Source organism: Osmia lignaria, chromosome 15 (genome assembly GCF_051020975.1).
Source record: "Osmia lignaria lignaria isolate PbOS001 chromosome 15, iyOsmLign1, whole genome shotgun sequence".
In the NCBI taxonomy this organism is placed as follows: Eukaryota; Metazoa; Arthropoda; class Insecta; order Hymenoptera; family Megachilidae; genus Osmia; species Osmia lignaria.
Genome location: NC_135046.1, coordinates 8,290,261 through 8,317,516, shown reverse-complemented (window position 1 = coordinate 8,317,516; position 27,256 = coordinate 8,290,261). Strand labels below are relative to the sequence as shown.

Sequence of the window (27,256 nt, the reverse complement as noted above, 5' to 3'; positions counted from 1 at the left end):
ATCTTCTGGAGTTTACCTAATTTTTCAATCATCATGTCAATAATAGGTAACGAAATCAACAGGACGAACAAATTCTATCGCTAGATTTCCAATTTGCGAGAATAACTCATTTACCAGTGAATCGATTTTAATTACATCTGTATGGGGATTCACTGAACGTTTCAGGATCGTTTAAATTGTAATTTGAGGTGTCCTTTAGGTATTCGAAAAATTTTATCGACCATGTACGTGAATAGAATCAGGTATACAACGAGATAATCCTTGTTTATTGGCTGCGAATATACCACGTACAATTTTGTTTATCAATAAAACGATATTCAGTCTAATTTAAACGTACAACAGCACGATGTAAATAATAAGAAAAAATGAAAATCTTAATTTTAAGAAAACAATCTCCAGTAACAATGCAATTCAGTCAGTGGGTTTGATACGAGCTGATGGGTCATTTGCAAACGGCTACAAGTTTGTCCGCAAGAGAAATCTTGTTCTACTTCATTCCCAGGACAACAGCTGCAGCTGCTACAAGATAACAAGTAGCGGATTAAGTCCCGAGGTAGTCATAACCGCGTATCGACGCTTAGAAGCTCTTAAAACGCGAAACTCACGAGCAAGTTTCCACCGAATGCCCATCCGCCGACGATGAATTATTAATTGACGTTGTTTCGGTGAAAATTCAATAGCCCGGCGAAGATGTTATCCGTCGAGTGAGAACGTTCAGCGTGCTAGTTACGAATTTCAACATCTGTATCCTTTCAATTTGCATAGCGACTGAATTGAACAGTTCGTGAAGCGGTACAGTAAAATCTCGCGAAAATACCAGCAGCACAACAGAGTATTTAAAATACTCGATTACTTTCGCATCTTTTTATCACTTTCTTTCTGGCGCCAACTTTGAAGCATAACTTTCCTTGATAAGAGTTCCGAAGGGAGCTGGAAACTCTCTGGCGCTGCAGTTGAAGCTAAGGAGAAAAGAAATTTGGAACGAGCCATTACCGGGAAGAAATGCTAATTCCAGCAATAAGTAAACACAGATTTCTTGGAAAACTTTCAGCCACGATTTAACGTTCGCTCGCGAAAGGATGATCCAACCGCTTCTTCTATTCTATGCTAAGTTACGCTCGGCTTCTGCGGAAACCATTATTAAGGATAACCAATTCCTCCAGGTCTCGTTCGGTCGGGAACCCTGGTGAGAATGAATCGAAAGCGGGAAGCCGATAAAGCAGCGAACCATGTCGCATGGCGGTTGTGGGAGGTTCAGGCCATCGGATTATCGGACCGTCTGTTGGAACGAACATTTTTCCATGATTCCCCGAATGTACTTGAACTGTTCCACTGTTCTGAAATGTCTTCTTGATACCTTTATCGGGTTGTGAAAGAACAAATGGGGATGTAAATGTATCAGGATACTTATCAACATTGGGGGGTTATCAGTGATTGACAGCACGAATTTAAAATAATGAAGTAATTGAAAGAAAATTTAAATAGCATTGATATGATATTAATTACATACAGACAATCATATTCTGAATAATTACAATTATTTATTTTCGTAGGAATTGAAATAACATGGACATCTATATCTAAACTATATTGTAAAGTATAATACATTTACCAAGTGATACAGACACATATATAGTCAGCCATGTGTAGACATAATAGATCCATGTATGGTCAGACATCGTGTGTATCTACGTCACGGGTAGTTTGTGATTAGATGCTGAGTAAATATCGTAGGATGGTACTATTAGGCGCAATTAGGATACAACTGTAATAGTTAGGCGTCCAGTAAGTAGAACAGGTTTACGTATGATCAGACGTATGTTTGAGTTCAAACCAGTATTTAATTAAATATCAATTAAACGCAGTTGTGTTCAATCTCCTACCAATAAATGCAAACAGGACAGATTAATTATGATCAAAGATTAGATTAAGTATTGAAAAATTTTCACTTCATCAAATAGAAATTATTCAAAGTAGAGTTTTCTTAAATAATGAAGTCACGCATGAAGAAATCTTGTTCCACATTTTTCAATGTTAAAATTTCCATTTTTGCAATTGCATCACCAGTTACATGACAGTACATATGTGTTCGTATACATTCATGCAAGAAGTGTGACCTCATTCTACGCTTGGATGATAAACTTCGTTTCCAAAGGGGTTCGGGTGCAATTCCCCCAACGACGAAGACAATCTAGCGTCACGCGGAAGCATGCCCGTGGAAGCGTGACGCATTAATCGCGGTGGAACAGAAACCGTCGGTGAATTAATTTAACGTGGCGCGTACGATTCCTACATTAGTTACACGCAGTTACGTACAGTATCTGTTGGCACGGTCCTGATTACGTGGTACGAATGCGGGACTGGTTGCTGCACCGTCGCATCTAATACATTCGCCTGCCCAGTTATTGCCATCCGCCGGATTATTACTGCAATTGCATTCGTTGCAATCCTCCCCTTCCCGATGCAATCGTTTTAACGATCTAACGCTTAATATGCTGCTGTTATGATCGTGTTATTTTTTCCGACTAATAAAATGTTTTTCATTACAACCTTATCAAGGTGGAACCAATACATAGACCAACATAACTAGCATTTTTTTATTTTTTAATACCAAAACTTGGATAGATATGTGGAAAAATTCTAAGTAAAATAACCATTGATTGATCGCTATTAATGCAAACGTTGAAAATAAAATAATTGGTGTACATTTTAATAGATTAAATATTAGAAAGTTGGATTTTTCAGCTCAATTTCGTTCGATCCGAACACATAATTGCATGGTCCAAAAAAAGAGGAAAATGAATATAAAACTTGGGATCCACGATGAATGGTGTGTTATGTGCATTCAAGCTGTTATAAAATGACCCGGAATCACTCATCCGTAAATCCGACGGAGTAAATTAAAAATTTCCCATTCGAATCTGTCGATTGCGCCCACCTTCAAACAATGCCCCTCTTCATTTAATTCCACCAAACAAAATGAGGATTAAATCGCACCCCACCTCACCCATTTTGCTCCTCTCTATCCGATAATATAGATTTATAATCAACTGATCTGTAATGCTTTTTCGTAATACCATTGGAAATTAATCCTTAATAAATTGAGGGATTGGGAGTACCAGTGGCCAGCACTAGCAGTTAAATTAAATCAAACGATTAGAAAATTATGAAAGAAATCCAAATTCAAATAGCTCGAAAATTAAATTAATAATTGTAAATAGCAATTAGAAGCAAATAATTAGAAAGGAAATTATTATCTACACCAATTTGAATACCTTTTTTAACAAACTATAACGTGGAAACATTATGGCTAACGTTGTTATAAGGTACATTTAATGCGTGTTACCATAAGCTACTTCCGAGTGTGCTTGAACTTATTTAAAGTTCTTTCGAAGTCGAGGACTTACGGAAACGAGGACAAACGGGTATTCGATATTCCTCGGGTCCCTGTGAGCTTTTACAGAACAGAATATACAACGCATCTCCTAGAAAGCGATGTTCTTCATAAAGATATACATCGAGGACATGGAATAAAAGTTTCTCGCGGAGCGCTTCGCTCGCGGGAAAATTGGTTTTAAAAATTCCTGGTCCTCTATCATTTTTATATGCCAGCCAACTTCCAACTGCAACAACTTCATTCTTTAATTTCCATAACTAAATGGAAAACTTAAATTTACAAAGTGTTAAGTATATTTAAATAATTCAAACATTTCTTTATTTAAGTTTAATTTTATACCATTTCTTTAAATATTATTTTTCTAGAAAATTCGAGCGACCCATATTTTTTAATATTTCCCTGTTATAGTAACAAACTTGCAGAGAGAAAAAAAAATTTTCTTTGGAGATTCTGTCATTTCTTCTTGATGGCAGACAACCTTCAGGGGAAACTCTATTTATTAAACGTGATACTTTATTATACTTTTTTTTCTCACGGCGTTGCACGCTTACAGTGGATCCAATCTTAACTCTAAATTACACCTTAATGGTCGAGTATCCGTGCCCCCCCCCCCCCCCCCCAAGTCTCCGAGACGTTCTCCTAATTTGAGCAGATTATTAAAATCGCATCTCCTTGATCCTCGAAATGAAGAATCACCTTGGTAGGCAAGCGGCGATGGAACTTTTCTCGTAAAATAAATCAGGCCATCCCATCGTGGTAATTCGGCGCAGCCGCCTCTGCCTTACCAGTAATATTGGATATTTTCTTAATGGTGAAACTTCTACGGAAAACCGACTCCTGTTCATCTTGATGAACTCCCTGATAAATCAGTACATTGAGTTCTCTGCTCCTCTCTTTTTATTCGATTTCAATCCTTTCTTAGTCTCACCCTGCGTCCCATTTTGATTATTGTTGATCGGATAAGGGTAGTGCACGATTTCCAAAATACTCATATAGTCATACTTTACGTACACAAAAGAAAAATTTCAACCTTAAAACAGTGTTTGTTATTGTTTCGCTCAGCTTATACTAACTTCAATTAACTTAATGTCACGACAAACTTGTCCTATTCTATTTGAGGAAAAACTTCTGTACAGAAGCATTGTACATCGTTGTAAGTATATGTCGGTAAAAAATTGAAAACCGTTAATTTTACTAAAACACCGGATACGCTATCCGGTGAATTGTGTTCCAGTTTACGAGCCACCTACACAAACGTTCAGACTAAAATGTGTTTCATTCGTATTTGTTCCAGTCACTGCACCAGCAACTATATTGCCGTGTATTCAGGACCAACAACATCGAGTCCTCTTTTAAAGATGCTCTGCAGCAAAGAGAAAACTTCGTTGACTTACAATGGACAGAATTTGCTGGTCGAGTTCAGGTAAAGTTTTGTACATTTCCTTTGAGACAATCTTCATTATTATATCGTAACAATCAACGTGTAAAGTTTATACAATTAAAAAAAAATAAAATGGTCCGTGGCTTTATTATTAGTAACAGGATGTATCTAATTACCATAGGTACTAAACATTATACAGAAAGAGATTATATTTTCAGATCCGGTCCTGAACTACCCCCGTTTTCTTACAATGGTTTCGTCGCAAGTTTGAATTTCGTAGAAATCACCACTGAGGCACCGACAACGGTAACCACAGAAAATGTTAATAAAAGTGGTAAGTGGAAACCTAAACATCAAAAATTTGATGATTTAACGAATAGATCGTTCAATTTTAATTTATTCCTAATTTATAAAACTCACAGAGTACAATCGTGCGCAATGATTAATTAATAATCATCACGATTCGACCTCAAACTCCATCCCTAAAGTGATTCTCTCATCAGTCCTCTGTCCACATTAATTCTCGGTCTTGCTAAAAAACGAATCTCCATCACAGTCTTCCCTAGATAATTAATTCCGATCCCGAGTGTATTTCAATTCCAATCGGGGGCCGTGTTTCGAAACTGGGTCACCCTTGCTTCGACCCTTGCGGACTGATAGTTTCCACCAATTTTCAGTGGACACGACCAAGTCGATCAGTAGTGTTGGCTACAACGTACGATATAGTAACCGGGATCTTCACGATCATCGCAAGGACCAGGGGCCGACGTCGAGCAGTTGCGATCTCGAGGTCAGCGGTGAGAAAGTACGTGCTGGTCATCATGACACGAGAGGAAAGCTGAAATCTACCACGTGTCGACTAGTGCTACGTGGGCGTGCTTATGACACTGGACACGTTTCACTAACCAGCTACAATCTTAGGTAAGACGAACTAGCGGAATCTTGCTTGCTCACACTTATATTTTTCACTCTGATGAGTGTGAACTATGTCTACACAAAGCTTTGTTCCAATGTTGCAAGTATTGCAGCTATTTTCTTCAGGGTCTGAGACAATACAGTATTGTACAAACTGTACAACCCCTCAGTACTAGTATAGTATAGAGTATTATTAACAGCATATTTGGAAAAGTATAACGTTTATGTGTTGGAAGCTTACAGGATACTTTATTACTTTCATTAAATTACCTTTATCGTTTGTTTTGATATAAATATTTTTAATAAAAGGAAAAAGTAGTTCTTAGGTAAATAAACTTTAGGTTATAAAGCGTTAACCGCTCAATATATTTTGATTAAGTTTTATACAAGAGTTGGGTGCTTCAAATATTCATGCGACGATTTCATAAAATTTACTGATACTAAAGTAACGCGTTTTGCATAATCTATTGTTCCATCGCCGAAATTAATTAATTCTATCGATACCTGCAGATGTATTGAATTGTAAATGATTGCAAACCATTATGAGGTTTTTAATATCACGGATTACAATATTGCAACTCAATGATTTAATAATTCGCGAACCTGTTAATATCATTCAAACGATTACATAATATTCATTAAATTAATGCAATCGATCGATATATTATTAAGAATAACAGCATTTGTTCTCTCGCAAAATAATATTCTAAATGATATAGTGTGAAATATTTCATACATTTCTATGTACTTATTCGCAGACGAACAAGAAACTTGAATTTCTAATACAATTCCTAGACGATCGTTTTCAATCATAAAGAGAAAATTAAAAAGTAGCTAGAAAATGTAGTCACGTAGAGAACGATGTGCCATTGGTCCGTGGTTAGAATTCCATTTCATTTATTTACCTTTTTCATTGGATCACTCTTCACTCTTCTCCACTGCAAACGTTTCTGAACCCAGATCGAATGAGAAATTGAAAGTGCTGATGATCTTTAACTAACACTTCAATTTAATTACTCATCGCTACGGTAAAGAAGTTCTTTCAGTAGAATGCTTCGTATCAAATTATACCCAAGTTAATAACCGAAAATAGTTCAATACTGTAACATCCAATCAAGATATGTACAAGAATATATCGTTGAAATGAAGTTTTCGTTGTAACAGAATATGTTGCAAAGAGTATCTTGAAAGTAGATTTATCATCAAAACCATTCGAACAAAAATGAAATGTACTTCAAATTCTATAACACCAGCCATAGGTAATCGATATCGAATTTGGAGCAAATCGAAAGTTACCCGCATCGCATTTTTGTAAATCAATATTCGTGAGATTCGCGTGTTATTCGTGCAAAATTTCAACCAGAAGTCATGTGTATCGAATTTTACGCATCACAGGGTTTTATTTCGAATTTTAGGAATCGAGAAACGTTCGTGTCGCGTTCTGTAAGTCGAGCACGTTTCCGTTGAGCTCTCTGTATCGAGGAACGATCGCGTCAACTTCGATAAACACTCGCATCGAGATTAAGAAAATTTGTAAGGATTCGTGAAAAATTAATATAAAATTTTGTAACTTCAATATTTTAATGATTAATGAACGGTTGATTTGACGCATCGCCAAACCATTATACCGAAAGGCGTAGAGTAAGATTACGAAGGATCTGGGTTTCCGTTCGCACGTATCAATCAGTATAACTCATCGAAACGCTCCAACAGAAGCTTTACTTCCTGTTCTCGGAAGTAATAGATACGAAGTAGCAGTAAATCACATGGGAATGCGGCTGGCTCGTATCCCTGGGATTTTCAATTATCATGCACAATGGCTGCAACGCGCGGACCATGCATTCGTGGCTTTGTAGATATGTTCCTGTAAGAGATGGAACACGCTCTGGGAGGGTTGGAAACCCCTTCCCCTTCGACGAAGCCGGGCGAACCGTAGCCAAGGAGCGAACGTAACCCCGTGGGTCTAAGACGGCAGATATATATCCGGGAATAAACTAAGAGAAGACACGCATACTATCGAGAGAAACGGGACAGAGGCTGAGAGCAGAAGATAGAATGGAGGGTTTTTTTATTGAAAACAAAGTCAATTTTCAATAGAATATTGTAAATTCAAAAATTCTTTGGTGGAAAGAGCAAATTCAATGATGTAGCATGTCGTACGGGCAGTAGAACCGACATGCCTGACCATGCGTTGACTTATACTACTTGACACCTACCTGGCGGTTTACCCACTTTCTACTTTGTAACATTGCTTTCCTATCAATTCTATAATTTTTTTCTTAGAAAGTTCAAATAATAGTCATTGAAAATTTTAGATTCAGAATTAAAAATTCGAAAGAAATCGTTCCTTGGTGTATTTGATTATTATTTACCTAGGTTGTAGTAGGCCGACGAATTACTAAATCACTTTGGATATCCGATTACACACGCCATATTTGACGCCCAATTTGTTACATCCTGGAGAATCAATACTCAGCTTAATCTTCGCCCAAGTTTGACACAATACATGTTACACGCATAAGCGGATCTGAGCTGGATGTTGTGTTCCACGTAGTAAGTTCATAGTTCGTGATTGGCGATAAATAACTGCGTGAATTGTTGGTAAGACCACTTTGATGCTTCAGGAAATATTAGAAATTAATATATGATGTGAAAGAAAAAAGATGTTACCATGTTATTTTGATGCTTTGCGGGATAGGACATTTGAATAATTTCATGAACAGTCGTCTCGCTGATTTTTGTCCGGGCAGAGTTCATTCCTCGAATATTCATTTGCCGAAAAACTACGTGCTGGACACAGAAATTTTTAACAACCTCACGAACCATCACCGGTCCGTCTAACCTGCATTATTTATCGTGATCGATATACCTTTGGGCAACGTTTCTGCTTCTGCTTTACGCTCGATGCCCTTTCATCGCGGCCTGCTTTCGCTCCCTGCACCGAATAAAAGAATAAATTTAAATGGGTAATTAAGTTGTTAAAAACTTTCGGCTGAATGGTCCAAGTAATTGCTAGCCAACGCTCCGCTCGAGGTCCATTTGTTCACAGAAAACAGATTTTTATTTAAAAACCATTTGACTCGCAAAATTGATTTGAATCGCAAAAAAAAGCAGAATAATTATAATATAGGAGAAGTAGACATTCCAAGTACCATTAATATTTTCTGATAACCAAGGGCAGTAGAATTGTGAATTAAATCTCTTTGTTACATTATTGCAGTAAGATAATGACGAATATCTTTCTTGTATAAATTACAGCGCTCAAACGTGCCAATCATCGATAGAAATATTCGACGGCCTCCCAGATGGAGGGATGCTCGGTACCGTGAAATCTCTCGAGAGAATTTGCAGCCCTGCGCAGAGTCTTCCACGGGAATTCGTCCAACAAGATACGTAAGTAGATTCTCTAGTTATTAGACGAGAAATGCCGATGTCGTCTACGGCACTGCTTATTACTCGGATACTGCGCTAAGAAGTCCTTGAGATTCCATTCGATTCATGACGCGAAATGCAAACCGCCCGTACTATCCGCTCGCGAATCGGCATATCTTGCTCGACTTCCCGAAATTAATGCGGAGAACTTGTCTGTTGATCGGCAAGTTCGTGCTACGTTCAGCAGGAAACACATCTTATATGAGGAAGTTGGAAAATTTACTTCGTTCCTCAAACAACCCAGTTAGAATCTATGGGATTTTAGATTCAATCTAGATAATTTTTATTTAATTTTTTGCATACAGTTAACATTATAATCATTATTACAGATAAACACAAAATTTCCGATGATTCTCTTCCTCGATTAAAATTCTAAAATTCTAAAATGATAAAGTGTTCCATGACTTATGAACAGAAACGTACGTCATAGTCCTGGTTCGATTTACTGTCTCATTCAACCGAGTCTCAACGCAGTCCCTCCGAATGAATAGCCCAGTTTCTCTGCCATTTCTTTCATCTCTGTTCGATCTAATAAAAGCGGTGTAAAGAGTCGACAACGAAAAGGCTGTGGGGAGTTTCGATCTGAAAACACGAACCTCGATGGAGGACACGTAATCAGGAAACAGCCTCTACCTATCCGTCATTGGCGCGTCCACTCGAGAGAATACGCTTGGAACGTCGAGGCTGGCGTTCATCTCGTCGGAAGTCGAGTATGAAAGATGACTGCCGCGATATATTCTCTGATACACGTTCGCATTTACACCGAGTGCACGCGTTTCCAATGGGCAGAATATCAGAAGGCATACTCTGTCCGGTTGAATTCCTCGTGGCCGCGTATCAGCAGGATACGCGTTCAGCTCTCTCGCGAACGTTTGAAAGGTTGCTGCATCACGGTACACCGTTTCCTTGCGCGATGTCGTAAACGTTTAATAGCGATGTTTGCGAGTACGCGGAATAACAGCGGCCGCGGAGTAGCACCGGATATATCGGATACAGCTATCGCGAATTTCCCGTCTTTGCGTACGCGTAGCGGCAGACAGAATTTGAATATCAGCTCGTGGGCGATTTATACGAGACACGGTGCTTTATTACGGAACTCTTTCGTTTCCCTTTGCCGCCATCGCACGATATCGTAACTGTAATTCCAGTTTGTTACACGACTTTTTAACGGCGACTGCGCATGGTAACGAGAATTCTTTCCTGGGCTTGGATTAATAACGGAACTTCGGCTTCCGAAACCGATTGGACTGCAGCTTTGTCCAAAAATATTAATTTTGAACAGTAACAGGACGCAGCTTTTTAAAATAAAAGAAAGAAATTCGCATCTAAAGTTTTCTTAGGGTCTAATTAATTATTTATCTACTGGAAAAATTAGAGATTTGTAACTTTTTGTCTTTATTAATTATTCTAGCGCATTCAACTTGCTAAATTTCAATGGAAAATATTTGTTATAGTATCAGAGAGAAAGTTTTTGTAACGTAACGTGTACAAAATTTAAATTATCCTTTGTACAATACCTTTTAGGAAAATATAGTTTAAATACGCGCAACCTGTACTCTTGTTAGCTTCGTAATTAGTAGAATAGAAGTTGGTGTGGTCAGACAAATAGAATAAAACAATATACGTGTACAAAAGGAAGGAAGCTCTCGTGTAATCACTCAAATAATATCCACTGAATACTCTCAGCAACTGTACAAAGGCTATAATTGATTTAAAAATGAAGTGCATATTTGCAGATATCTAAGTATCTCTAAATGAAATCTAATTTTAATTTACATTTATCTAATTAAAATTTCTACCTCTTTTACGTATAGAAAAGAACAGCTTCGAAGTTGGAAAGAAAATATTAACATCCTATATTCATTTAAAACAAGTAATTGGAAAGAGGAAAAGATCACGAAATAAAATATTAAAATAACGGGTTCAAAAGGAATTACCTTCAAAGGGAACAGATCGTTCGATTTTAATCAAATAAGTGTCAAAATGGCTCCGCAAAGAATCACGCATAGTAGAATAGAGGTATCTCCAGCTAGAAACGTGACGGGAAACCTAGCTGGAGAAAGACTTTTCCCCACACATATTGATCAGCATCGGGGGCCACGATCCGAATGGGTTACATTCCAAATCCTTTCAACTGCGATCAATGTTCGCCTCTCTATCCAGGGAATCGTTCGTTCAACAACGAATATTCGTTCAGAATTTCAACAGAGATCAATACTTATAAAATATCAAATAGTTAACATTTTTCTTCGATCCAGCAATTGTCTCAAAATTTCAACTGATGTTTTCAAGAACAAACAACGGGCATAATAAATGAAAAAATAAAAAGTCGAGTCTCATTTGAATTCTGAAATTTTGAAGAGATGATCATAAGTTGAAAGGGTCGACGAGATGGATGTTCACGAACAGATATGCTCGAGGACGAGTCACGGGATTCGCAGTGTTCCGAGAGATATGTGGGACCAAGAGGGCAAGAAAGTCTCGGGGGATGATGATGGTCAGCCGGCCATGGAAAGAGCACGAGGTAGCAGAAAGCCAGGACGACAAACAAAGTATCGCAACTTTCCTCGTGGGAGGTGAAGCCGACAGTGTACGAGGCGGTAGCGGAACTAAGTGCAAAAGGGACTTGAGTGCACGGATGCGCTGTATGCATTATGCAAGCGATGGGAAGCAGACGGACGCAAAATGTCCATGGGCTTCCGCACACCGATACCCTCGAACAAAAAACCCAACGACTAACCCGGACAGAAACAGGCTGATCATTTCCCAGAAGTGATTTTGAAACGGATCGCTACCAAGAATTAAACAAATTCATTTTGAGAACAGTTAAAAATTTGATCGTGAAAATTTAACTCTTCAAGAATTTATCTAAGAAAAGCTATTGCATTATAGATTTTTTTTACTGCAATTGAAACAAAACTTTTACATTTATATATTATATTATTTACAAACGATCAAAATGATAAATTCAAGTGTACAGAAGCCAGTTTAACGCTGCAAAGATGATGGTTGTTTTCTGTCAAGGGGAAACGGTCTCTTAACTGTAGAACATTGTATGCTTTTTAATCTTCCTTAATTTCTAACGTGGTCGGACGGTCGGACAAGATTTACGTTCAGTAGCAATTACAAAGATGCAGGGAACATGCATGCCTATGGGACTATCGTGTGTTTTATGCGGGCTAATCTCGTAAAAATTCATGCGGAACAACGCTCGTGTTTCATCTGTCCTCTCCTGCCACGTAGCCGGAGGCATGTTTTCCATTGTTCCGCGGAACCGCTAAATCTGTGGTCCGACTTTCGCGATGCATTTAAAAGAACTTTAGTCGGACGCAAGAAACGGCCAGAACATATTTTGATGAGTGTAGTTGGAAAGTTAGAATTATCCAAGATAAGAAGAAACGCGGAGGGATAAACATATGGAACGAATGAGATACCGGATTATCTACTGCACGATACTTTTTCTTATGAAATAAAAGCTACCTAAAGTTATCTAAGGAGTATCAATTTTCCTATTATCACGGTGAATAGAGCGTAGGTAGTGCCGTTTAATTGCCATCCATAAGTGGACATGATACACCGGATCAAGCCAGGGGCTGAAGCCATCAAGTAATTTAATCGGCCGACACGCTGCGACCAACTAAAAGCCGTGCTTGTGCCCATTGGAGAACGACTAATGAAGCGGATCAAATCGACTTCTGATAAAACAAACTGTCCCGTGTGTGGAATCGACCGTTTAGAATACCGATTATAACTACCGTCTATAGTTCGCTCGGTGGACACTATTCATACAGCAAATCAACACGTATAATTTCAAGCCTACGAGTCAATAACAGTTGATCGCCGTACGTCTGATCAGTGTAAGCGCGATTGAATGCTGGATTACAGCGTGATTTGGTCGCTACTGTTTCCAATTCGAATTAGAACAGTTTACTTTGACGTGGATTCGTAGCTCGTTAATGCGCGGTGAAAATGAGAGACAGGTATAGTGATAGAAGTACCGAACTGCGAGCACTTAATTTGTTGTGTAATTAGAGTAACGTGTGCTTTGGGACGTTTACATTCTTATCTATAGATTATGAGACACCTTAGTATTTTAAATATTGTAAAAAAGGTAACAGTAATAAAAATAGCCATGTAACATTGTTGCTCAATACATCAAAAGTTATTTCATTTTACAGTCAAAGTCGTTTCGCTTTTATACTATTGAAAAGAAGTTTTCGCTCAACGTGTAACTGGAAAAGAAGTTTCATGAGATAGGTGAAGCGAACAAGAACACACGATCCATACAATACGCGTTAAAATCTCATTTGAACAACGTACGAGCCACGATCGGTGTCTGAAAAATCTTTCAGCAAGGTATTCGAAAAGTCTGACTCCGCTATGCTCTTCCCGTCCGACCTGGTTTGCACAAGAAAAGTACACACTGATTCTCCTGCTCGAGTGACGTTCGCATATTCGGAATCCGCGAATGAAAGTTGAGTATGAGCCAACTGGGTCGCTTGATCTTTCGCTTTAAAGAGCACCCTACCAAAACACGAATGGAATGTTTCTGTCCCTGTAATAACGTTACTCGATTCGTTCCAAGAAATTGATCGACGATCGATTTTTCTATTAAATAAGCGAATCCAATTATTGACACATCTTGTTTGTTGAACGTGAACACACACTAACGTAATGAATGAAAAGGACGAGAAATTATTTGGATACTCGAAGGAAATATTTGGAGGGTTCTGATCTATAATTTGGTAAAAAAACCTTCAATTTGGCCTTCGTTACAAAGGAAAGTGTTGATTTACATGAAAAACCCAAATTTTTAAAAATTCTGATAATTTTTTATAAAAAGCGAAAGAAGTTTACTTTATTTGATTGAATAATATTGAAATTTTATCGGGATAATGAATTCAGTTTTGTATTATGACAGAAAATGTTCGAAATTTAATGATTTCTTGGTATAAAAATTGGAATTCGTTTGATCGTTACGCGTTGGAACTTAAATATACATATATATTCATGAATATAAAATTTCTAGCTACTTCTGTTGCTTCGTTATAGTTCGCTCGTATACAATTTCTGTATTCCTGGTAAAATGAAATTCTCGTTTCAGTTTCCATTTTTCCTTTTTACATTTTTCTTTCTGTTCCTAATGATTCTTTGCTCGTTTCATACATACACACGTCAAATGCTGTTGAATTAAGTTTCCGTCGTTATTTATGTTCGTTCACTGCTTGTTAACAAACGTTTCCACGTCACAATTAGAAATTTTTCCGGGTCCTTAATCAACGAAACCGGAAACCGTTCCTCGGCTTCCTTCGTTCGCCGAGATTACGAACAGCCGCCGGTAAAATTATAACTTCGCCAATTTCGCAAATACCGAGCAAGTCCCTTGTCGATAACGCGATTAATCTTCCCCTTTCGTACGCTCGTGGTTTCACTGCACTATAATTATCACGACGGCGCTGTTTGTCTAATTAAAACTACCTATTATAATCACAAAATTATTTCCCAAGGTAAATAAGAAAAGGAATTTCTAGAATACTAATCCGAAAACTTTAGAGATTTTATAATTACTAACAAATTAATTGATAAACATTTTAAGTTTTAGATGCTCGATGAATCCTTCAAGTTAATTATTGCTAAAGATAAAATTCGAATCATTTTGCAAGAAATCTTAGAAATGTGAAGTAATGAAGTGAAATTTAAGATATCTTGAAAATTCGATACCCTCCAAATATTTGAAGATCCTGCGAAGTTTAGAAAATCCCAAAACTTTCAAGATCCCGATATCTTTACTTCAATTTCTAAATTTGAGAACATCTGAAATATCATCTGAAAACAAATTTACATTCAACACTCCTTCTGTATCATTCTTCTGACAAGTGTGACAGTATACGATATGACAATTAATTTTCCCGAAATGTCATCTCGCGTAAGGTTTATGGTGTTGTCAAAAAGCAGGTTTAATTTATTCCATCTATTAATAAGCATCGGATGCCGCCGCAAGGCGTTATCTAGGGAGAGAAATCCAGGGGGCAAACATTGACTTATCACTGTACACTGTCTCATAGAGGATTCAGGCTCAGGTTATCGCGAGACAGTGTTCCCAGGACGTCCATTTACAACTTTGCCGAGCAAAATGGAAGTGAACGACGTGGAAAATTTACATGGTGCTTTGTGCCACCACTTGCCCAACTTCCAGCCGTGCTGTGCACACGTAAGCTTGTCAAGTATGGTGAAGCGTACTCTTTGACATAAAGGCGCCGGCTTCATAATTCATGGGAAACTTCCTTCGGGCGCTTCGACTTAGCGATAAAGGAAAGAAACGACGGGAGAGAGATGTAAGGAGTTCACTTTTACGTGTGTCCTTGGCAGCTAGGAAAATCCTTGGAAAATCTATTCAGTACCTTTGTTGAACAAATCGAACCAGACATTATTCATAATAGCGAACAAACCTACGAAACGCGGTTTCTATTATTCACCGAACCAGATTCTACCAGCGTGAACCAAATCGAAGATAACATTTAGATATAGTACAATTATTGAAATAATATTTTTGGAAAAACTGGAGCTCTTAAAATTTGGAAACTTTTAATAAGGTTTATCGGAATCTAAGTGCGATCCGGATCTTTATACGTTTCTGAATAATCCGTGCTCCAGATCGTTGAAGCCGAAGAACATCCGTTCCAAAGTATCGGCTGGAAGATGAAGCCGCGCGTTTTACGGTATTTCTGATGGCAAACGCGTGATTTACAGCTGGTCTCAACGGAACGATGTGTTTTCCTCCAAGAAATGGCGCAAACATCACGCCTTGGATTACGAATTATTGCCGGCTGTCTATGGCCGTATAAAAGCAGATTCTATTTTCGTTTTTCTCCGTTTTTCTTTTTTCAGGTACGTTGAGCCGAAAAGGTACTCGTCTAATGGCCGAGATATAACGGTCGTTCTGAGACGAGCTTCAAATAGCCCCACCGACGAGGAATATATGGACGTTTCTTATTACTTCCACGACGGTAAGTCGACTATATTTAGTAAGACGATCTTAAAAGTATCACGAACTCTTATCTCGTTATATCGTGTCCCTCCTCCCAACGAGGATTTATGAAATTGATTCAGAATTATTTTTCCAAAAGGTCAGACTCGTTCTGAAATGAAACAATCGTTTATTGTTTATTTTTAACCTCGCCAGAGCAATCTCGTTGAAGAACAGAATATTAGATAGCTTGCAACTCGTCCTTTGTGCCTGGATTATTCAAATTGTGGAGGTTGCCAGATTAAAAGACAGTTGAATGTAAAATATCATAAAATTCATTTTCTGATGTAACATGGTTCGTAGAGTAGATTTTTCTATAGAATCCTTGTTTTGTAAGAGGAAAGTATCAGTATTCTGAGGAACAATTTTTGCTGGGTGAACATCGTTCATTAAAACGGGCCAATACGTGAAGCATAATCAACATAATTGCCGGATTATGAGACTAATGACCGCATAATGCAACTGATTGCTATGCGATTCGGTGGTTAAATACGTAAACTACCGCGAAAGGGTATTTACATGAAACGATGCGAATTATTCGATCTAACCGCTGGCTTTAACTTCTTCGTTATATTTAGCATGGTTGAAACGCAAACGCGATTATGACGAAACAACGCCATCGATCGTGTCGAAATTTCAATGAGTCCGTTAATTCGAATAATGGCCGATCCATTCTCCGCGTGGTTAATTAAAAGAAAATCGATGAAAAATTTAATTAAACGACGAATACGTAAACGGGCATCGAGCGTCTCGCTTTATTTCATGGATTAACCGGAAACGGTGAACGATCGATAACCGTGGACGAAACAGATCGAGTGTGGTCAGCGCAATACGCCAATTATTTTAGCTCCGATTCTTCGTTTAAGCTTTCGCTGCTTGGCCCGTTGCTAATTACGGACGACTAATTACCGGAAACTGCGATATCGGACGGTAAAGCTCACCTAGCCCTTAATCGGATGAATATAGATGCGTCCTCGCTCGGTAATCCTGAAACTCGATTGGCTCACAGCCAAGAATGCGGAATTATCCATAAGGTGCATTTACAGTATGTTACCGCGAGCTTTCCGGCAAAAAGTTCAAGCTCGATGGCGTCGACCGAACGACCAATGAATCTTTTATTGCCTCCATCGACGCCTCGTTCCTTGAAAGATCGTTTCTATACCCGATCCCTCGGGAAAATTCATTCTCTCAGCCTTGCAAGATCAAAGAAATTTATAGATTCACTGTAAATTTTATATACAAAAATCACTCGTAAATTTAACATTTCTTAACGATTCTTTATTCCGAAACACTCAATAGAGAAATGAAGCTATCGTTAAGAAGCTATTAACAATTTTTTCGAGCATAAAGACGATGTAAGATCTTTTGTTAAAACCGCAGAAGAATCTTTAACAATGTACCGCGTCTTTATAGTAAGCTACAGATACAAACCTTTGACGTAATACTACGTCTTTTGTTGTTACCATAGAAGACAAGAACTTTGAGCAGAAACTCCTCAACGTATAAATCGTCTTCCCTTCAAATATTAGCCTGAAGAATATTAATTATCTCAATACCAAGGGCGGAGTGTTCTTTATAAAAATTCTTGTTAAAACAAATATTGAAAAATTTTCAATTTAAAAAGATTAAATTCTTTATTTCTATAGAAATAACAGGTTCACTCAGGTGATCAACGGGTCAATGTATCGCCTTAAAAAGATCAAATTTACAACGCGATGAATCAACGCAAAGCGGAAAATGAATTGATGCGTTCGAATTAAACTTTTAAATGAAATTAGCCGAGAAAACAGATATAAAAATCGTGTGGCATTTATTATCCGGTGACCAATTTTATTTGCTTCTTCATGAGGCTGCCGTTGAACAAGAGTCGATACTATGGTAAATTTATCGCGTGTCGCGTGGAAAAACGCAACCAGTCGAAAAATCACCGTCACGATACGAACGCGTAATGGTAAACGATGAAAATCGTCGAACGTTTCCGATAGAAATTTAATAAAAATCTCCAGTCACGTCTGGGCAACCTGCAACAGGGTTAATCGTAACGAAATTCTGATAACACGTTTCAAAATATCCACGTGAAGTTTTATACTAGCTAGTTGAGATAGAGGACAAATAAAATTGGGCGAAATTGCGAAATAATTTGGATAAATTCAATTATAACTCTCTCGTGAAATTCGTGAATCTGTTCTCGAATTGAGCCTCGACGTGGAACGTTCATTCACGGCTCGAAATAATTAAAACCACTTATATCGTTTTATTCGTTCGGTACTTGAAAAATTCCAATCAAATAACGATATTTCCCGTAAAAGTTATGGTTCTGGTGACTTGTCAACGTTTCTACTGTTTCTTCCAATTTTTAACAGTAATGTAATTAAATCGTTGCATTTTGTAAAAGTAGTAATATAAAAGATAGAATTTTTAGTTGAAACCTTAATATGGCTCGCTTTTTAAAACTTTTCAAATATGAATTACAAAGGCGTGTAAAGTGATGCAATAATAATTAAATGCAGTTTATATCAGAAAGATGAAAATATGACAGGGGATAGAATAGAATTATTTAATGTGTATTTTCCTGCAGCTTTAATTTTTTACGAGAGCAGTAATAAAACTGAAAAATTACGTTTACGTAATTCATATATAAATGGTATGCAAAATTTTTTACAATTTTTTTCTCTTTTAATTATTCAATTATTTCGCCACGACAATCAATGTCCGCCACGACAATCAATTCGTTTACCAAATAATAACGTTGCCGAAATAAATGAAAAATATAAAATGAGACGCGAAATTCATGCCAGGTTTGTTTCAGTCTTTTTGGTTGTTGATTGCATTTTCTAATTGGAACCGTAGACGAAGCCTTATCGATCGAATAGCACGTCGCGTGTTCAGGCACGCGTACACACCGTGTAAACGTAATAACGTTGACGAACGACGGGGACATCCGTCAATCAGCGTCAAATCGATGCCGGCAGTTTGTCGCCGAGCTGACTTTCCATTCTCGTCATTTGCCCGTTTTTAATGCATCACGATTTTTTCCGCTCGCCGTCATTGTTCCAATGACACCGCGTCACGGCGTACAAAATGACACCGCATCATATTGTCTGTTATTCGAAGACCGATATGATACAAATCGATTGGATCGGTCACGATTGAACGTCCGTTCCAGCGTAAGAAATTGGTATTTTTGAAAGCTCCGATGGAAAATTGAAAGCCACTCGATGACATTTGTGGATATCAAAAGTAAACTTTTTGAAGAAGCTTGAAAAATCAAGTGAATTGAATTTGAAAAACTAATGTGTCATTTTTTGAATCACTAATTTACTAATTATTCATTTATAGAAAATATAGTTTCGTATTCAATCAAGGAGGTTACAAAACTAATTAGTGTTTCTCGAGTTCTTAATTATAATTTTGGAGCTTTCAGAGGAAACTTTTTTTTGAAACCTTAACTCTATTTCATTTACTCATTTTCCTTCGCATTTATCTCGAAATGTATTGAAATATGAAACAATTGATGAAGACACATTTGGTTGATCGATCAACCACAAGTCCATGCATTTATGCATTTGATCGTTGTATTATGCGAACATCGACCATCCTCCTCTTCGATTAATTGAATATTCTTTTGAAGAGGACCTTGAATATTGGCCGGCTACGAACACTAGCGTGCAATTTCGATCCCATGGTATATTCTCCCTTCGGTACTAAGGCAACGTAATACTGGCGGACAATCTATCGGCGCATAAAATTTTATGTCATCCAGAGAGACCGATTTCCTTACTGGAATACCCATCGGCTGACTGTCGACCTTTGCTCGCGAATCGAATAGCCACGCGAAATTTTCGCATACGTAACGAAACGTGAACATTTCGCTTCCGTGGCAGTATAAGCGGAATAAAGGGAACTCCTGAGCAAATACAGGGTCCACTGAAATACATTAGAAGATGGTCCAATTGAAAATTTCTCACGTCCGTGGTATAATAAAAGAATACTGTTCCCATAAATATTTATTTAAATTCTGAAATTGTCCAATTGAAGAATAACATGGACATTGGAACGAATTGTACTCTAAAAAAACATTTTGTTTTAATTAACGTAGATGGAGAGTTTGAAGATCACATGTGTAGGTAATTCTACCTTCTCTTGTTATTCCGTTTTAATTAAATGTTGAAATAAAGTAGATTTTAAATAATGCTTATACTTAAGAATTATGAACGTATTACGCAAGGTAGTTAAAAGTGAAAAGATTTTGTTCTTGATAATTCTTACAAATCCTTTCGCTACTAAGGACGACTACAAAGGGTTAAATGTACCACCGTTTACTTGTTCGTTTCATGAAGTTCTAAAGAGTCATTCTTTTGGTACTTCTAAGCTGATTAACCTTTGTTGCATTTCAACTAAAATAACCAAGTTCGTTGTACTGTCTCGTATCTGTTGTAAAAAGGCAAATATGTAAACCTAGGTTGCACGCAAAGGTATTCATAAGAATTCTTAACGAGATTTATTTGCTCCACCTTATTCATTGAATTATTTTAATGAAATTTAATCGAATCCAATCGAAACGATATTTTAAAATAGAAAACACGAATATTTGATCAGAAAGAGTGAAATACGTGCTTTCCATCGAGCAAACAAAATATTTCTTCTCCTTTATCTATTTATAGAAGTTTCTTTTCACGGTATGCAGAGAAACAAGAAAACTTTCGCCCCGAGTTCGCTTCGATGCTGTATTTATTTCTCTTAACTTCGTGCCTTTTCCTTCGCTGCTTTCCGTTCCGGATAACTTCCGTTTCACAGATACTGCTTGTTTATACATATTTAATGCACTCGTAGCGATGATCATTTAAGGAAGCGTGTATTTTAAAAAATTTAACAAAATTCTATTCATCGATACGATTTTCCCGTAGGAAGTTATAATTTAAACATTGACAAATTCCATTCTATACTTTTGTAATATTTAATAAATGCCATGATAACCTTCCGATAAAAAATTCTATTGCTCGTGAAACCTTCAATTTCCAGCTGCACACACGAAAGGGTAACCGCTACGGTTAAATCGCGAGTTTATAGCAATTACCTTTTCGCGTATATTAAAGGCGTTTCAGAATCGCGGAACGATTTCACGATTGACGCTCGCGTTTATTTGTCCGGGTCGTATCGTAAAGCGGAATTTTGGTTAGACCGTAGAACAACGCGCGACGAGCTCCTGTTTGACGTATCGTTCGCGCCGCTGAAATTGCACCGGCAATTTAGCCAGCATCTCGTCGAGGTGGGAATGATGAAATCGTCGCGACGCGAATTACCTCCTGGCTGGATTACGGGAAATTGCCTCGCGAAACTAGCTTAAAGATTCGAATTTAATATATTTCCTCGGTGTGTATAAAATTTTAAATAATAACGATTGAAAAACAACATCCGAATATTCTGAACACTTTGATAATTTCATATTTTGTATTGGAAAAAAATGTTTGCCATGCAATGAAACGATTTGTCTTTCAATTTATCTAAATGTTGAAGATCGGAAATATTTTTAATCCTTTGAATGAGAACTACGAATTGAATTCGTACAGACGACGATTTGTCGATATTTCAGAACGAGAGGGTGGCACTCAACAACCGGCCAGCGTGTGCGACGTCGAATATTACGGATTGACGTCACCGGTGAAGGGTTCCGTAGTGCATCCGGAACCTCACCGATTATTCGCGATGGAGGGGCCTATAAAATGCAGGCAGCATTTCATTCCAGCGGCTAATCAGTCGGTCATCATTCGCGTAAGTCCTTCGATCGATGCTTAATCACCGAATGAAAAATCTAGACATTGAAATTGTTACCGAATTTCAATCTTTCAAATTTTTTAAATGCAGGTCTTGAAAATTCTTTTCACAAACTGTTTTAATATCTTGGAACCAATTTAATCGAAGTTAGGGAAAAATAGTTTAGAGTAGCTGTCGCAGAGGAGGAGTATATCGCAAAAGGAATTCCTGGAACTATAGGAAGTTCCAGGCATTCCGTCTACCGTGTGCCATACAATGGCAGATCGTAAACAAGATTCTGTTGCTTTACTCGAAGGTGGAGAGCAGCTCGAAACAGAGCCCGAACAATCCTTGCGAAACCAAGTGTGGAGACAGTGGCTGTCACTGCGTCAGCAACAAGTCCCTGGAGAACATGGACCACCTTTTGCTCGTCTCTGAAACCGGCCACATCGTCACCTGTCTCTGCGGAAATTATCAGGTAAATGAAAGACCCACTGAGAACTCCACCCTCTCTTTCCCGTGAGAATTATCGCGGAACAGAAAGCTCGTTAATTTCTTGGAAATCCCGGTTGTAATCATTCCTCGAATCTCCGATCAAATCCCTTTCGTAATTATCATGTTGTTGTCAGTTTTAAGTCTTGAATGCGTGATTTTTTTAAAAATAATAGAAATTGTTGAAATGGCCAATTAAAAATAATTGTAAAAATCCATTTCACCATTTTTAGGTCTTTTATTTGAAAAATTGGATTGTTGGTAAATAGTTACAACACGTATATAACATAGGAATAAATTCCAAACTATTTGTTGTACAAACCTCTGAATTAGTTGTTATATTTGTTTAAACACAAATATCCTATCAATATTTATTATACATTCACTCTATTTTATTTTCAAAAAATAATCTAAAAATTGTATCGTTGAATGTGAAATACGATCTTGTTGGAAATGATAACTGGGAAAAACAGGAGCAGCGCATCGATAACCAGGATCGTTTAATTCGAAAAATGCTCAGCAAGCGTCGGGATGGCCGCCGTTCTCTTTTCTTCCCTTTTATTTCTGCCGCTCACGTCCGACTGCCACCGTTTCATTCAAGTTTCATTCACAGACAAATGCCAGCATGCTCGCCGATTGTATTGGACATTGAATGCTCTCCCGTTCTGTTCAACACCTACTCCATCAACCGGTCTGGAATTACTTCGAACGATTTCACCGATCGCTTGAATAAAACAAATAATTCGCCGCGTGCATACGGTGGCAAGTAGACAAAGTGGAGAAATTGTTTTTCGCAGAATCGAGGACACTCTATCGAACGATTTGCAAAGCGCCACACTCGAGAACTAAATGCGCTTTGATGAACACGTACCCGGTTCTAAATTGCTTTTTCGAGATCTTTTATCTTAAAGCGTTCCAAGGCAGTCTGGGATTTGTTCGGTTTTAACCATGGGACCGATGATCGCTTCATTTTCTTACTAGATATTAAATGAGCAAAGTTCCACTTGAACAAAAATGAATTTCTATCAAATTTCTGTGAAATATTTCACAGTAAACCAAATTTCCCCCCACCGCATAATATAAACAGCGACCTTTAAACATATCACTGCTACCGCAATAAACAAACATAAACGAGTCCAATTTATGGTTAATGCATTGTACACATTGGACATATAATAATTTCTCGCCTTTTTTACGTTTGACCAAACAAATCCTGAAGTTATCATTGGATTTTTAAAAAAATTCGTAGCGTTTGCGATAATCAAGGATCTCAATTATTATATGGGTATTTTAAAGCACGAAATTCTCACGTGAAAATTGTAAGGAAAAAATTTTAAAAAACTTATTTTTCGTGTGCGATACGTGGTACTATTATCCGCAATGTATCCCACAGGATTGGCTTCCTGTTGGAATTCGTAGCTGGACACCGGTGTACATCGAATGGTCGAGGTCCTCGAAGGCAGGCCTCAATTTCCGTGCAGCTTACGAGTTTATCAAGGACACTTACTGCGGCGACCATACAACGACCAAACCGGAAGGAGAGGTCAATGGCGGTGACCTGGCCAGTAGTGGTTTAAAGCTCAATCAGTACTATCAGCAAAAGTGCACGTGGATCCTGGACTCGTTGACGGATCGACAACTCACCATTGAAGTGAAATCCACTCAAAGCCGTAAGAAAAAAACTCTTCTATCATTTTTATCGAATTTTTATTTACATCCTGTATCGAACATATACTACAGATCAAAAGTATCGGTACGTTACTACCTAGTACTAAGGTGAAATTTTTTAAATATTCAATGAAAAATTTCAAAAAATAATTTTCTTTTCTCTTTACAAACGGGCCCCAAATAAAAATTCAATTGTCATTCGTGATAGTAAACTTTTCGTTTTCTCTGAATTCGCACAATTACGAAGCAAAATACGCGAAAAGCTCGCGAATTTAGTTGTCAACCTAATAACTTTCAGCAACTACCAACTTTCGAGATAGAATATTTTTTTAAAAATTGTCTATTGTTCTTGCGAAAAAGTCGCAACGAGCTGAACTCGTTGCACCACTACCACGTTTGCAGTAATTTTTCATTCCCTCTGCAGTTGAATTCTGACGGTTTTAAAATAAAATGCGCGAAAAAGTTATATATTTCGTTAAAACATGTTCAATTTATAAATTGATAAAAAAGCATTCCTTTTATTAGTTTCCAATCGATAATTTTTACACTTGAAGGGACGTGTATATTCGCTGTAAACGTTTTAAAATCCGGTGTAAATCGTGTAGCATTCAATAAATCTTCCAGTCACGATTCTCAAAAGGGTACTCAACAAAATTCACAGTGAATCAACAGCAAATAAAAGGCGACTACTCAACGAAACGATACTTTATCCCTTCTTCGACACCACTGAAATTCCCTTCAATTCCACCCTTAGCTACTTCGTTGGAATTTCGATCCGGTCCATTGAGTTTCTTTACGAAAGGACGAAATGAACGGAAGCAAAAGGTGAACAGAAGAGCCGGAAAGATCGAGCGGAACGGTTTCTTCCGTAAAAGCAAGAGCCTCGACAACGAATTGGCAACAGGACTGAAGATTAAAGAGACTATTGGACTCGCCAGGACAACGAGAATCGTTTCGAGTCTTTAGAGAGACGCTTCGTCTCTCTTTTCTGGCCCAGCTATCTGCGTTTCTCGCACCGCCGTTCTGGCTGTGAAACAACGTGGCGATACGGCAAAGGCGGAAGCAAAGTCGTTGCAATGGACCGAGCAACCTCAGAAATGGCTTTTGCGCACCGCCTTGAGCCTCTGTTTCCATTCTGGCCAACGTGCTCTCCTTTCTTTCCTTCCTTCTTTCTTTCCTACGAATCGTCGACGTTCGCCACGCCGGTTTCACAGAGATGAGCAGCACCACCGTATCTTCCATTCCTGCTAGATATCCGCTTTGAAGGTCTTCCTTCTCTTCCCATTTTTCCAGATTGGATTTATTTTCCTTCTCATTCCCTTTCGGAAACCTCTGATCCCTTGTACCTTGTACGATCAACGGAAACGTTGGATTAGAAAGCAATTTCCTGTGTTCTACGCTTGAACGCTGAATAACCGAGCTACGATATGCTTGATGTGTCTCAATCAAGAATCAACGAAGAAAGTAATTATCTGTTTGAGATAAATGGTGTGTAAAGATGGTATTAACGCATCAGCTGTTGAAGGATATATTCTGATATTGCTGAGAGGAATTAAATGATGTATATCTTGAACTGAAGACGTAGAGTGATATTAGCGAAGGAATGGTAATTAAAGAATACTTGCTGTTTAATTAATTCATCCAAATTTTACTGGTTATAAGATCCTAATAAAAATGGATTTAAAAAATATGTTATAAACTGTATTGAGAAATAAAAAAAATTGGAAAAGGATTCTATCTTCTTCTGTTAATAATAAATTGAATATTTTTGTCGATCTCCAATTTTTGTATTTATAACGATACAGATGCATTGTTTTTTGATAACTTGGATTGTATAAATTTTCAATTGATCCGTCGAATTGTGTTCTCCAGAGCTGCAGCTGTGATAAACCATGCATTATATTCCTAGTAACTCGATATTCCAGTAAAAAAGCTGTATTGTAAGCGTTGTTCGCTGTTTAAAAAAAGGGGAAAACAGTGCAAAACCATAACCGCGGGCAAAATCCGCTAGGAAAAACACGGTACTGGAGGTACACGCGTCAAAAGTCCCTTCACGTGCCAATTGATATTCAAATACTTTCATAAAATCATTGAAATGTCCGCGAACTATAAACCAAAAAATCTGTTTCCTCCAAATAAAAAACCAAATATACCTATATACCAAAAAAAGAAAGTTGCATTTATTATTTTTCATGCATCTCTGACAGTCATTGAACCGCAAGGAAAGCGAGGAAAATTATGCAGTTACCAGGCTGCCGAACCAATCGCATCCAATTATACACTTCTCCCGATAATTGGGGATACATCGATCCCGATCGATGCTCAAATTTTGTATCCGCGACAATTAATTGTGAAACTGCCTCCGTTAATTGGTTGTTCGATGATACAGATGTGTTCGGCTCTTTACTCAACAAAAAGGAAATTTCGAATCTGAATTAATTATTATTCCATCCTACTCTCCTTCAAATTACATTTTTCAAAATCAGAACCCAGAATGAAAAATCTGACCTGGAACATGTTACACGAGAAGAAACAATACGATGCATGAAACATTTCTGATTCTCTTATAGTTTGAAAATTTTCTGGAAGCCTGTTAGTGAGACACATTTTCCAGGCTTTCCATTCGTTTTTCTCATTTCAGGTCCTTGCACTGCCTGGAATCTAACGATACACGAATACAGTAAGAACGGTGATCCAGCGGGACCGAGATTGCACACATTCTGTTCACGGGACACGCACAAAAATTTCACTCTGCCTTGGAAAACGAACACCGTGGTGGTTAGGTAAGTAGAGAAGAGAACTTCGTCTATCGACTCTCGTTAACGACAGTTTCGCGACACTTTTGACTGCGGTATTATGACACCGCTGGCTGAATTATAGAGGCGATTTATAAGACACGATCTCGCTTTGTGCGAATATCCTTCAGTTTAAAAATCGATCGACCGAAAAGAATTATCCGGGGACGATAACTGTAGTAGGAAATTACATTTATCATTTTTGTGGTAGTATACTTTGCTAGAACGCAATGATGCAGAAGAAATTTTGAAATGTTGGGAAAGTTGGTTTTGAGAAAATGCTATTCTCCGTTTTCTGCTGACTTCATTTGAGGAAATAGCTGTATATTTTAGATTGATTTTAGTTTTCTAAATGATTTATCTATATCCATAGAGAAGCTGTAGGTTTTGGATAC

General features: G+C 37.8%; 1 protein-coding gene across 7 annotated transcripts in view; it reads left to right on the top strand.

The window, feature by feature from the left end:
* LOC117612027 (uncharacterized) overlaps positions 1-27,256 on the top strand; it is a 263,880-nt gene that overhangs the window by 232,557 nt on the left and 4,067 nt on the right. For 6 of the 7 annotated variants that reach the window (XM_034340658.2, XM_034340653.2, XM_034340651.2 and 3 more), the window contains 9 exons: positions 4,692-4,820; positions 4,997-5,112; positions 5,456-5,699; positions 8,952-9,086; positions 16,014-16,132; positions 21,746-21,924; positions 22,223-22,384; positions 23,792-24,068; positions 26,708-26,849. In XM_034340658.2, coding sequence (XP_034196549.1) covers positions 4,692-4,820; positions 4,997-5,112; positions 5,456-5,699; positions 8,952-9,086; positions 16,014-16,132; positions 21,746-21,924; positions 22,223-22,384; positions 23,792-24,068; positions 26,708-26,849 — 1,503 coding nt within the window. Of the gene's footprint in view, positions 1-4,691; positions 4,821-4,996; positions 5,113-5,455; positions 5,700-8,951; positions 9,087-16,013; positions 16,133-21,745; positions 21,925-22,222; positions 22,385-23,791; positions 24,069-24,820; positions 25,717-26,707; positions 26,850-27,256 lie in introns of those variants that run through there. The other variant, XM_034340657.2, reaches the window with a different exon arrangement.